A 13,266-nucleotide genomic window follows, 5' to 3' on the forward strand; every position below is an offset into this window, starting at 1 on the left:
AAAATAATAAAATTATTATAAATATTGAAAATTAAATTAAGCCGGACCTAAATATTTTAACCGGTCCATATAATAAACCAAAGTATTTTTATTCCAAAAGTTTTTAAACCTAAAAAACTATGAATATTATTGCAGGTACATAAATTATTTAAATTTGGTCCCGGCGGGGCTCGAACCCGCGACCTTCGGCTTCATAAGACCAAACGCTCTAACCAACTGAGCTTACGGGACCTTTGAACAAAGCGTTTAATTTAATGGTTTTATGCGTGTCTTATAAGCTAATAAAGATTTAAGATTATGAAGCAAAATACGAAGTGGTCCCAGCGGGGCTCGAACCCCGCGGACCTTCGGCTCATAAGACCAACGCTCTAACCAACTGAGCTACGGGGACCACTTTTTCAAAATACAAATTTAAATTTAAATTTTTTATGTTTTAAATATTAAATTTTGTTTTGGCCTTTTAAAATATTAAATTTTTTACCATTTCTTTAAATCTTTAAATTTTAATATTAAAATAATTTCGTTAAAATAATAAATAATGTTAATTATATCATTAATTTATTATATAACTGAATATAAATATATATGTTTAATATTATAGAAAATTATAATATTCAAAATTAATATTTTAATGTTTTTAAAAATAAAAAAATTATTATTTTATATAATAATATTTGACTTTATTCAAGTTAATAATTGTATAAAAAATAAGTTATTTATAAGAAGTTTTTTAGAGAATAATTTACGTTTTTTAAAACGGAAAGTCATTTCTAAAAATATGAGCTTATTTCCATTAACAAATATGTCATTTTATTGGCCAAGTTATTTTGCATGAAACAAACAAAAAAATGCAGGAAACATTTTTCACGAGTTACTTTTCACAAAATAAACACACTCTAGATCACAAATAATACATACCCGATCAACTAGAATTAAAATAAACTTAAACAAAGCACATCGGATTGAAAACTCGGAATATATTCGGACTTAGACCAAAATAACTCTAAATAAAACTACATATAATGGAATTAAATCCAAAATAATCTAAAAAAAAACTCACACCTATTAGGACTCGAACTTCAACTATTGAAACCCGAAAACATCATTGACAATATAAGAGGTGTTTATGGGTCGGGTAGACTTAAGCATGGTATTAATACACTTTATGTTTATTTAAGATTGGCTTAAAATATGAGTTTAAAATTTTACCCGAGCTTGTTTATGATATAAAAGGATAACCAATCCCGTTTTAGTCTCACCCATATCATTTTTTAAAATTTTTAATTTTCAATTTAATAATTATAATTTCTTTAGGAAAATTATTTGGTACACTGCCAGTAGAGTTTTTAGACTCTACAAGCAAGGACAAGGGTTGACCAGTGTCTTATCGGGGTATAATAAAATTTTTAAAAAATAAATATTTCAAAAAAAAGAGACAAATGACAATTTTTTTTTAATATTGCTTGTCGAATAAAAAAAAGTACACTGTCGGCATACTATATACTAACCCTTTATTTTATAGGAAATTATTTAATACATAGTAAATAATGTTTTTAGACTCCACAAGCAAAGTCAAGAGTTGACAAGTATCCTATAGGTGTATAGTAAATATTTAAAAAAAATAAACAAAGTTTTTAAAGCTGCTTGTAGAATAAAAAAATCAATTTACCAAAATATTCACCGTTCTTTTATTACAATTTTATGAAAATTATCTCATACATCACCTGTGGAGTTTACGAGTTTAGGAAGTGATATGTGTTTTATAGAGTAAATTAAAAAGTAAAACATAAAAAATATAAATATATGTGACACTTGTCATATATTCAACCCGCTTGTGATGTTTAAAAAATTCTACAAATGATAGTGAATCAAATAGTTAGGTAACTTAACATTTTTTAGCGTTTACGTTATAATATTATATATAATTATAGATTTAATTTTTTACGTTATAAATTATATAAATTTAAATCCAACCTATATTTTAGACAAATTTAATATTTTTATTTAAATTTATTTTTGAGTTTAATATTTTTACTTAAATTTTTCAAATTTTCAAAAGGTTTTTAAGTTAAGCGAGTATCCGATAAAAATGATTTTAAGTAGTCAAAAGTCAAGACATTAGTATAAGTGACGAAGAGAAGTGTACAAGCCGTGATAATATGGGAATACGAAATTGTTGATTGAGAATTTACTTGAAAGATTTTGGCAACTTTTCAACGAAAGCCTTTTATGTTTTTTTTTTCAAACGTATTATTTTACTTGAAATAAAAAGTTAATATATATTTTTAATTAAATATTTATTGTAAAAAAAATTTTTGTCTTTCAATTTTAAAATTGAGTAAATTTATTTCTCTAAAAAAATCAGAGCAATTTAAATTTTATAAATTTTAAAAGTGAACTAAAGATAATTAATCATAGTTTTAATGTCTTTTATCAATTTTACATATTTTAATTGATTTAACAATAAATTTAACTCTTAATATTTATATGTTTTGTCAATTTGGTTTTAATTTTAAAAAATTCAATAAATTTTACTTAAACATTTACACAAATGCTACAGACTAATTTTAAATCGAGGCCTAACATAAAATGTTTAAATTTTAAAAGCTAAATTTATTATTATAATAATCAAATTACATATAACTGACGGAAAACATTAATATCAAAACAAATCGTCTTTAATTGTTCACTTTCAAAATTGAAAAATTTAATTTTTTTAAAGAAACTAATTTAGTCGATATCGAAAGAAAATAGAGATGCTTTTTTACCAATATTTATTGTATTTACAAATTGATATTGAGATCATATGATATAAAGTTGAAATCACATATTTTATGACAATAAAAAAATCACAATTGCAAATTAACATGAGTTAGGTGAAATTCGGGAAGGATCAAATCAGGGTTTTGAACTTAATCAAAATTGACATGTCTAATGACGATAGATTAGACATCTACAAAATCTGAAGACGTAAATGTATTTATTATCCGTATTAAATAACACTCAAATTTGAATCTAAATTAATTAAATTATCTATCAGATATTGAATCCGCTAAATAGCTAAATATAGGTCCAAAAGCTTTTTTAAGATAAAAACTTAAAAAGGAAAGCAAATAATGAAGTAAAAAATACCATGAAAGCCCCTTGTACAAAGAATGAGATTACATTTTACTCTCCCCACTCAAAAACCGAGTAAATTAATTCTTATACATTAGTTCAAAGAGCAAATTGATCTTTCTGTAAAAAAAAAAAAACTATTTGCACCGTTAAAAACTAACATGATTGACAAAATAACAAATAGTAATACATAAATGTGCCACATGTACAACATATAAAGATCAATTTTTAACAATAGAAATAGCTGGAATTATTAACAAAGATCAATTTGCTCTTTGGTCTGATGTACAACGACTAATTTACCCATTTTCAAATATAATCCAAGTCACACTATCCATTGATGAGAATTCAATTACTTCAGTTTCAAAATACGAAACCGATTAAACCGACTAACACTCTAAACAGGAATGAAGCAGAATCTTCAGTAAAAATGATGCAAAAGAACAGTGTAAGTTGAATCTACATAATTAGGTTTGAATTATCATATCCTTTTAAAGAAATTAGTTTGTCATTAAAGCATACAGCCTTTCCACACATTCTTTTAAGAAAGTATGCAATGGTTCCTCGAATACTCTATAATGTCTGTTGTTAGTTCAAAATGAAGTATCGAAAACTCACCAGAATCTCGTATTGAGCAAAATTCGTCCTGGAACGAGAATAGGTTGTATTCTTGAGGTAAACTGTCACGTACTTTCTTTCAAGCATCAAAACTACTGGTAACCTCTTCCTCTTCCACGTCTTCCCCAACCCCTACCCCTGCCTCTTCCACCACGCCCACCATAAGATATGCCTTCCAATGCTCTATTAACAAGCTGGTTTTGCATGCTTCCGGCTCCACGGCCTTTCTTTATTGCCAAATTATTGGAACTACTACCGGCAGCAGGTCGCTTCACCCTGCTCAACAATTATACAACATAAATTGCTTTGCTTCAGGGGGCACACTTGACATGTATGAACTTCGGTTTTATTTTATTACAGTTAATGCCGCTCATCCAACCCATGTTGGGTTTCAGAACGAGAGAAGGAAAAATCTAAGGATGAGTGGAAAACAATGGTTAAAGATCGAAGCAGTAACTTACCCGGTTGCAGTTGTGGTGGACAGCGCTGAAGGTTTTATGGCTTCTTTCCAAGAAAGATGGACGCTCTTATCTCCGATAAATGCAGGTGTTTTCAAATGTAACGGCTGAAAAGGTAAATAATAAAAGATAAGCAGCCGAGAGTATTAGGCATTCCTGGCAAATGCTATATATAATTAGATGGCAAAATTCACTCCCTTTTACCTTTGTCATAACTAAAATGTTATTGCAGGTACGCAATCCGGTTGTCGTATTTTGCTTTAGCATTTTCTTCAAGTAGAAAATATGAAGGGTAAAGTCAAAAGGGAGCAGAAGAAAAAATAAATTTTTTTTTTGGGAGGGGGGTTTAAAATAAACTCACAATGTTATCCTTTGCCTCATCAGATTTAGCAGCTGCCATTGCTTTATTGTGCTCAGCCATTCCCTGAGTTAATTTCTTAATTGTGGCCCTAGTTAGGTCTTCGACACTACTCAATCTGGATCACACCATTCATCAAAAAGTTAGAACAGAAATACACGAGAAGCATTATCAACAATGATGACAACAATCCAACTGCGGTTTATAAGGTTAGAGAGCATTTCAAATTTTCTTTTCCATCGGAGCATTCTAGACTGATTTGAGTGGTTAGCTTGCGCTCAATCTGGAACTCAACTTTGAAGTTTAACAATGATTAACAGCCCTGCCATAGGTAGCCCTAAAGAAAATATTTGTTCCTTGGGAAGATAGTAGCATTTTGTATTTTTCTTTCAAAATAGGAGTGATTGGTAAACATCTCAATTAATATTCACTGAATTAACATATATATATGGGGAGGGATCCATTTACACCAGTGTAAAACTAAAGTGGTTTTACACCCTTCTGTAACTTTTTATATGATTAATATTTCAACAATCCAACTCTTGAATTTATCAAGACATTTACATTCGTCATACATGTAAATTTTTAGTTGATTCAATATGTTTATCATAACGATCCAAAATATTATCTATATTAACATATATTTAACGGTTGAATTTTTTTACATCAAATGAATAGTTAGTATATATATCAGTTCAACGATTTGTTAAAATTAGGAACAAAAAGCAAGTACAAAGGAATATGTCATTAACAGATGTCAGTGTAATATGCTTCATCTAGTGATACCTAAATGGCTTGCATCAGATTTTATTCATATTACACCTTTCACACTCATTTAGCAAGAATTTTGAAGATGAAAAGAAACAAATAATTCATCTTCAAAGGTCAACTTATTGACTTGTACTTACACCAATAAAGACGAACAAAAGATGACTATTCTAAAAAATACAATTTCCATCAAGATACAATATGAAGAAAAGAATCAGTTTGTTTTTTTTTAACTTTATAGCATAGGTGAAAGGATATGCAAGGTTACCTCTCAATGAAGTCCTTATAATACTCTGAGAAGTCCTCCCCCAGTCTATCTGATGGTTGACCAGTCACAATCTTGTATCCGCAAAGACTATTTGAAGCATTAGGAGCCTATGTAACAACAATAATCAAATAAGGATCAAAGAATACAAATTATGCAACAGGAAAAGAGATTTGTTTTTAAAAAGATTGAAGAAAGAAAAAACCTTGTGAGCTAAATGGTGAAATGAAAACAACAAGCATTCAACATAGGTAAAGTTTGTTTCTTCACCAGTCTTCCTCCGAGGCATATACTTCTGAGAAAGAAAGAAAGAAACAAAGAGATTTATAAATAGAGTCGATAGAAATATAAACCTGCATGAGAAAATAAAAAAACTCCAAGAATACAACATGATAAGAAAATGTACACTCATACCTTTAAAAGCTGAACAACAGAAGGAAGAACCTGGCGAGAATCCTGTGGTGTTGTGTAAGGAGAAATTTCTGCTAAAGCTTTGAGCAAATCCTGCTTCCGTTCCTCAGGAAGCTGTAAGATACGCATATTTTAGAATACATCTCTTATCAGTACTAGATACTTAGTAGAGCAAATAGAGGTCATGCTGGAGTCTTCACAAAACAGAGTTCCACAAGAATAACGAGTAAGAAGAATTTTCAATTTTCAGAGAACATTCAGATGTGATTGGTCAAGAGACCCCCCATCATATTTAAGAGGAATTTCTAGAACTTCTAAGATATCATTTCAAATATTTGCATTAACAGGATGCTTGTGTATCTTAAAGTAATAATTTTATAAATGCCGCTGATAATATTGCCCATGAGCAGCTTTATAGCAAACTCTATTGCATTCTAGAATATCGTCAGAACAACAAAATATGCAGCTTTGTATTAACAATTCACACCTTCCAGATGTCCTACCAATGAGAAGGTAAATAAACTGAAATAAACATTTCATCGAATTGGATCAATCCCAATTTCAGAGGCTATTATTATCAACTAAGAGATAGCAAAGCCATATGAAGGAATTCAAGAACTTCAAATAGAAAAATAAAAAATAAAAACTAAATGCCAAGTTCTAGAGCTCAGAGAAAAACTTATAAGATTCATCCACCTCCATTCCAACTTGCAAATCTTCATAATCAGAGAAGACTAGAAAATCAATCATAAACACCTTTCCTTCAGTATAGAAATAACAGTGCCAACAACAAAGAAGGAATTAATTGGATGAATGTAGGTATATCTATACTGTAATAATATCAGGTTTTAACGCAAAATGAGCTTGGACTATATTTGTTGCAGTAATTGAGATCATAAAGTAGTACGTCACCTTATCAAAAACAGGTATAATTTGTTTGTTTAAGTAGTTGAGAAATTTGCTGCCAGGTGCACCCCTCTGTAAAATAATTTAGAGGTTAGAGTGCTAAAAAGAGTTCATAAATCAGAAGAATATTTAATGGATGGAAAACAGATATTCAGTAATACCAAACGCAGTCCTTACCACAAAAAAGGGAATAGCCATGAACAGACACGATATCAACCTATCAATATGATCTGCATCAGAGACCTGCATCCAAAAGCATTTTGAACAGTTTCAAAGTAAGTTCACAACAATGACAATGCTACGGAGAACCAAAGGGACAATGTTGACTAGTAAAAGTAAATCTACTTTGAATATTTTGTGGTACCACATTCCTTCAAATGAACATCTAAACTAATTTATGCAAAGAGGTAACTTGGAACATCTTCTGCATCATAAAGAATCAAGTCAAACATCATGAAGAGAAGATTCCAAACCAACATTCAGTAAACAAGCACTCACGTCAAATTGTGCATCTAAATCAGCCTGCCCTTCAATTATTCCAATAAGTTCCTTCAAGCGCTCAGGAGGAGCTTTCTCCCCAAATATGCTCAAACTTTTTAAAAGTCCATAAACATTCTGAATTCAGCTCCAGTTACATCTCCTAAACTCTGCAATGGAATTAAATAAATCAATCCTGCATCTTCTACTCAAAGTCACAACTCAGGGGAAAGATTAAAAAAAACAGATCAATGATGAATGGTTATGCAGTAAATCAAAATAGTACCTTTTTAATTAAATCAGTTATGTGCCTTTCCATTTCCTCTTGGGGTCTCAAGAGTTCAGCTTTTAGAGGAAAAACCTATAAACACGGTTAATTTCCCCTCAATTATCATCACAAAACAAAGCACAAGAATATCAACAACAGGTAAAACAAAGAAGCAGTCTGAACCTTATCTCGTATAAAGCACAAAACCTTGTCACGAATAGTGTCATCTTGACTTGGTTCCTCAACATTCCAAATGTGCTTGAATAGTGCTGTCAAGGACTCTGCATCCACAAGACAATCTAATCAACAAGGATAAAACCAGAAAGAACAATAGTAGAAAAATGATGAGCTTGTGTCATTGGTTCAAGCCAAATCAACGTGGACATTACATCATAAGTGGTTGATTATCTTCATCAAGAAAACCATTGTAACCTACTTAGTATTTCCTTAAGTAGATACCAAAAGTTCTTTTATTCACAAAGCTCATTAACTAGCCTAGACAACCCAACATCTTCTTTCCCCTTGAAAATGCAAAAGAAATAGGGACAATCTGACTCATAACAGCCACTTTCATGAATTTTGGAGACTTACAAAAATGCACCACGAAATGTGCCTTACCGATAAAAATGCTATCAACTTAAAGTATCGATATAACCAAACTCTAGTTTAGACACATTTGGCCTAAGAACTCAAACATGTAATATCAACCATAACTAGTCAAATTTCATCACTACCAAAAGAAAAAGTAAACAAAACAAAACAACTTAACAAGACTTCATAAGAATGCAACATTACCCTTCACATCCTGCCTTAATACAGACATTAAGACTTTATGAACAGCATCACGCTCCACAATCTCATCTATAAGAAACAAAGCAAAGCAAAGCCGCAAAGGCGATGTTAAATACACAACAAAAACACATGCTTTTAAATAGTAATTCCACAAATTATTTTTAAAAAAGAGTTAATAGTTTTACCAGCAGTAAGGAGTTGCCCTAAAATGTCTACTATTTTAGAAATGTACTCCTTTGTATCCTTACAAAACAAAGGAAGCCCACGAATCGCTTGCACTCGAACCTACAATTTTTGTTTTTAAAATTACATTGAAGAAAGCTACTAAAAATTACTGCAACTCACTAACTAATTCGAACTTCTTAGATTATAAATGAACTAACCGCTAAATCTTCTTCTTCAATCAAATCGAAATGTGCATTGAGAGCACGGCTGGATAAGTTAGGGAAGAACTTGAAAAAGCGAGGTATTAGCTGAGCAGCTAATTGTTTCGCCTTTAAGCTTGTTTTCGTTGCATCGATGACTCCTTCGTAATCTTTCACATTCTGTATCAGAAATTAAACAAATTACAACTGAAAAAGCCCTAGGAATAGAGATAAAGAGGGGGGAAAAAAAAGAAGGAAGGGACCGCCAACCTGAGACTTATCCTTAGCTTCGTTGAGGCGTTCGCCGAACTCATAGAGCTTCTCGATTTGCTTGGCTTCGTCGGAAGAGTCAGTCATTTGGTGGATTTAAGGATCGGGATAACTGAGAGAGTGAAACTTCAACAATGTTAACATTAAGAGAAAAATAATTTAACTGAAAATTTTTGTAGTAAATGACATATAGAGAGAGAATTTGAAAATATAGGGTACTTTGAGTGGGTTTTTTTTCTGGTTTTTCTTTTCTCTCTGTTTGGCTACCGGGAAACTTATAAAACGAAATAGTGTGTAATTAGAACTTCGAAATCGTGATAGATATTTGGAAATTAATCACATTTGAGAGGGTGTCGATATTTAAACTCAAAACATAATTTTTTTTAAAAATAGGGCGGATTTAATATATGGTTTGAACTCGTGTTCAAGCATTTAAACAATCGATTAGATTGATAATGGATTGAATTAAAATTAGTATGGAACTGATTAAAAAGGAGCATTACAATGTTTTATCAGAGTCTTATAGTAGAGATCTAATTTTAATAACTATTAAAATTTAAAATATATTAAAACTTTATCTTGATCATATTGTACATCCACTTAATAAGATATTATTTTTTATATAATTTTTATAATATTAATTTTATAATACATTTATTTATTTTATAATTTATTTTAAAGATTTCGCAAAAAAATTAGAATAATTATTAAGATAATATTTAAAAACATCAAAATAATATATTTTATTTATATTTCAAGGATCAAATTGGTCATTAGCTCTTTAATTTAATGTGTCACGTCATGATTTTAATAGGAGACAATGAATGAGTGCAAAAAATGTAATAATTCAATAACGTTAATAGCTATTACGTAAGTTTTAAAATTTAAGTTGTGAAAACGTAATTTTATATAAAATTTGAGGACAAATGATATAGTTTACCCTTAAAAAATATGTAGATGAAGGCATCAATAACAAAAATTATTGTTTGAGTATAAAATTAAAACCAAATTTTAAAAAATAATAATTAAAATCAAATCTTAATTTTAATTAATAAATTACGTTGGGTTTATTTTAAATAATAAAAAATTATTATTATTATTAGTTTTAAACAATTTCAAATAATTTATATTTAAATATTATTTATATTAATATTAAATGTAAATTTAATATTTTTCGTAAAGATAAATAATATTATCATAAGAATAAATATTATTTATTTTTTATAATTTTTCTTTTTCTTTTTTTCTTCTTACGTGTAATTTCAAAAAAAAAAAACAAAAGCACACTCGAACCCGCATATTCTTGCTTTTACAATAATATCTATATCAATCGAGCTAAGACTCAATCGACATTTGTACATATATATAATGGTTCAATTTCAATCTTTTAATTTCTTTACATTCACTATTTTTCTGAGCTCTTTAGAGTTTTTTCATTTAAAGAAATTCATGAGAGACTTATAATTTAGAGTTATTTATATATAACTCGATATTTTTATAAGCTATTTTGAGTTTCATCATTAAAGAAATTTACAAATGACAGCTTACCGTTCAAGGTTATGGGCTTATAGTTTGAAATTATTTATATATAATATGATATATTATATATGAAGAGAGAAACAATAATGTTTAAAAAATGTGTATCGATACTTATAAGAAAACACAAAGGAGTATTGGTTTGGAAATAACCCAGAGCCTAGTCATTCCAATATATTACTAAGTATGAGTTTGGATGGGCGGTGCGTTTACTTGTAGTTAGTGTAAAAACAGTTGTGGTGGTTAGATTAGATATTGTAGCAATACTGTAACGTGAAACAACTTTAGATGGAAAATGTTAGGCGTGCTATGTTTTAAATGTTAGGTTAGAATTGTATTGAATTTGTTTTAGAAACTAGAACGATATATGTTAATGTAGTAAGGTTGACGTATATAGCGTGAAAGATGTATCCTAAGAATAGTATTTTTGTATCGGTTTTCAATACTGTAACGTGAAACAACTTTAGGATGGAAAATGTTAGGCGTGCTATGTTTTAAATGTTAGGTTAGAATTGTACTGAATTTGTTTTAGAAACTGGAACGATATATGCTAATGTAGTAAGGTTGACGTATATAGTGTGAAAGATGTATCCTAAGAATAATATTTTTGTATCGGTTTTCAATAATGGTTTTTGAACATTAGTAACCAAGAAACCAACTTAGGCATAGTTGTAGAAAAGGACAACATATTAAGTTGTAAGCAATTGTATAATATAAGCGATTTCAAGGATTGCATTCTTGGTATTCGAGTTTATCTTCTAATTAACATAATTTGCATTTTTAAAGCCATTTAACAGCAACACCTATCATCTATGGCAGACAAAACCTTTCATATTGCAATGTATCCTTGGTTTGCCCTTGGCCATATTACTCCGTATGTTCATTTGGCCAACAAACTAGCAGAGAATGGCCACAAAATTTCCTTCTTCTTGCCAGCCAAAACATTGCGCATGGTTGAGGCTTTCAATCTCCATCCGGATCTCGTGACCTTCATTCCGATCATCGTTCCACATGTTGAAGGTTTGCCTCTTGGTGCCGAAACAACAAATGACGTTCCTTTCCCTTTGCATCCTCTCATTATGACTGCCATGGATTGCACAGAACCAGATATTGAAGCTTACCTTCGTGAACTCAAACCCCATTTTGTTTTCTTTGATTTCACGTGTTGGTTGCCAACTTTGACTCGCAAGCTAGGCATCAAGTCTGTGGTCTATTGTATCATTAGCTCCGGAACTATTGGTTATCTTCTTAGTCCTGCAAGAAAGATTATTGAAAGAGGTTTAACCAGCTTTGATCTCCTCGAGCCTCCAAAAGGTTTTCCATCTTCGAGTATAAAGCTACGCATGTATGAAGCTCAAGGTTTAGCTGCTGTGACAACAATGGATTATGGAAGTGGTATTTCATTCGCAGAGCGCCATCTAAAGTCTTTTAGTGATTGTGATGCTATTGGTTTCAAGACATGCAAGGAGATTGAAGGGCCTTATTGTGAATATATTGGAAATCAATTTGAAAAGCCAATGCTTTATGCTGGTCCAGTAGTGCCAGAGCCACCAACAATGGTGTTAGAAGAACGATGGGAAAGGTTATTAAGCAACTTTGAAGCCAAGACATTGATATTTTGTGCCTTCGGGAGTGAATGTGTTCTAAAAAAGGATCAATTCCAAGAATTAGTTTTAGGCCTCGAGCTAACAGGTCTACCATTCCTAGTCGCCCTGAAAGCACCAATGGGAGCTCAAACAATCGAGTCAGCCTTACCAGAAGGATTCCAAGAAAGAGTAAATGGAACAGGGTTCATCTATGGAGGTTGGGTACCACAACAACTAATCCTAAGGCACCCTTCCGTGGGGTGTTTCGTGACTCATTGTGGCTCGGGCTCTTTGGCAGAGGCTATGGTGAATGATTGTCAATTGGTGTTGGTACCCCATGTTGGGGACCAGATAATTAATGCAAGGTTAATGGCTGGAGACTTGAGAATTGGAGTAGAGGTTGAGAAAAGTGAAAAAGATGGGTTATTTACAAAGGACGATGTTAACAAGGCAGTAAAAGCTCTAATGGATTGTGATAGTGAGCTAGGGAAAGAGGTAAGAGCTAACCATGCTAAATGGAAGGAGTTTCTTTTAGCACCAGGGCTTGAAAATTATTACATCAATGATTTTGTTATGAAATTGAATAACTTGGTGTAAGGGTTTTCTTTAATTTTCGTTAAATAAACATGTTTTTCTTTATAAAATTTTATAATGAAATTTAATTTCAAAATTTATGATATATCTTCAAATTAGATGTAAAATTGTAAATAAATTTCATGTTAAAATTTTCATAAAGAAAATCATAAACCACCTCATTAATAAATAATTTCATAAAATTAAAATAAATTTTATTTTATTAATAAACTATATTATATAATTTAGTGACAATATATAAATCTAGAATCCAATTAAAATGAAATTCATAAAAATTAATGTATTTTTTATTACCTGAACAGTTAGATTTTTTTTTTAAATTAAGACATATGAGATCTGAGGTGTCACTTAATGATGAAATTAAAGGCAGAGGAGTAGTTAGGAGGACTGGCATGGCCCTGACCCCCCTAAAATGTAAAATTATATTTTTGGCTCTTTAAATTTTTTAAAAATTTTAAATTAGTAAAGGTAAAATTG

The 13,266-nt window shown here is 30.4% G+C and overlaps 1 protein-coding gene, 2 non-coding genes and 1 pseudogene across 3 annotated transcripts; 1 reads left to right on the plus strand and 3 right to left on the minus strand.

The window, feature by feature from the left end:
- Window positions 1–155: 155 nt before the first annotated feature.
- Window positions 156–232, minus strand: TRNAH-AUG (transfer RNA histidin (anticodon AUG)). The gene has a single exon. It is a non-coding gene; the product is annotated as a tRNA-His (tRNA).
- Window positions 233–315: 83 nt separating this feature from the next.
- Window positions 316–392, minus strand: TRNAI-UAU (transfer RNA isoleucine (anticodon UAU)). The gene has a single exon. It is a non-coding gene; the product is annotated as a tRNA-Ile (tRNA).
- A 3,174-nt stretch (window positions 393–3,566) lies between these two features.
- LOC121230886 (apoptosis inhibitor 5-like protein API5) lies at window positions 3,567–9,391 on the minus strand (annotated as a pseudogene).
- A 1,999-nt stretch (window positions 9,392–11,390) lies between these two features.
- Window positions 11,391–12,792, plus strand: LOC121230887 (cyanidin 3-O-galactoside 2''-O-xylosyltransferase FGGT1). The gene has a single exon (XM_041116407.1). It carries the CDS (start codon window positions 11,422–11,424, stop codon window positions 12,790–12,792), a length of 1,371 nt encoding a protein of 456 aa, XP_040972341.1. The 5' UTR covers window positions 11,391–11,421.
- The last annotated feature ends 474 nt before the right edge of the window (window positions 12,793–13,266 follow it).

The sequence above is a fragment of the Gossypium hirsutum genome, chromosome A06, assembly GCF_007990345.1.
Source record: "Gossypium hirsutum isolate 1008001.06 chromosome A06, Gossypium_hirsutum_v2.1, whole genome shotgun sequence".
Taxonomy (NCBI): domain Eukaryota; kingdom Viridiplantae; phylum Streptophyta; class Magnoliopsida; order Malvales; family Malvaceae; genus Gossypium; species Gossypium hirsutum.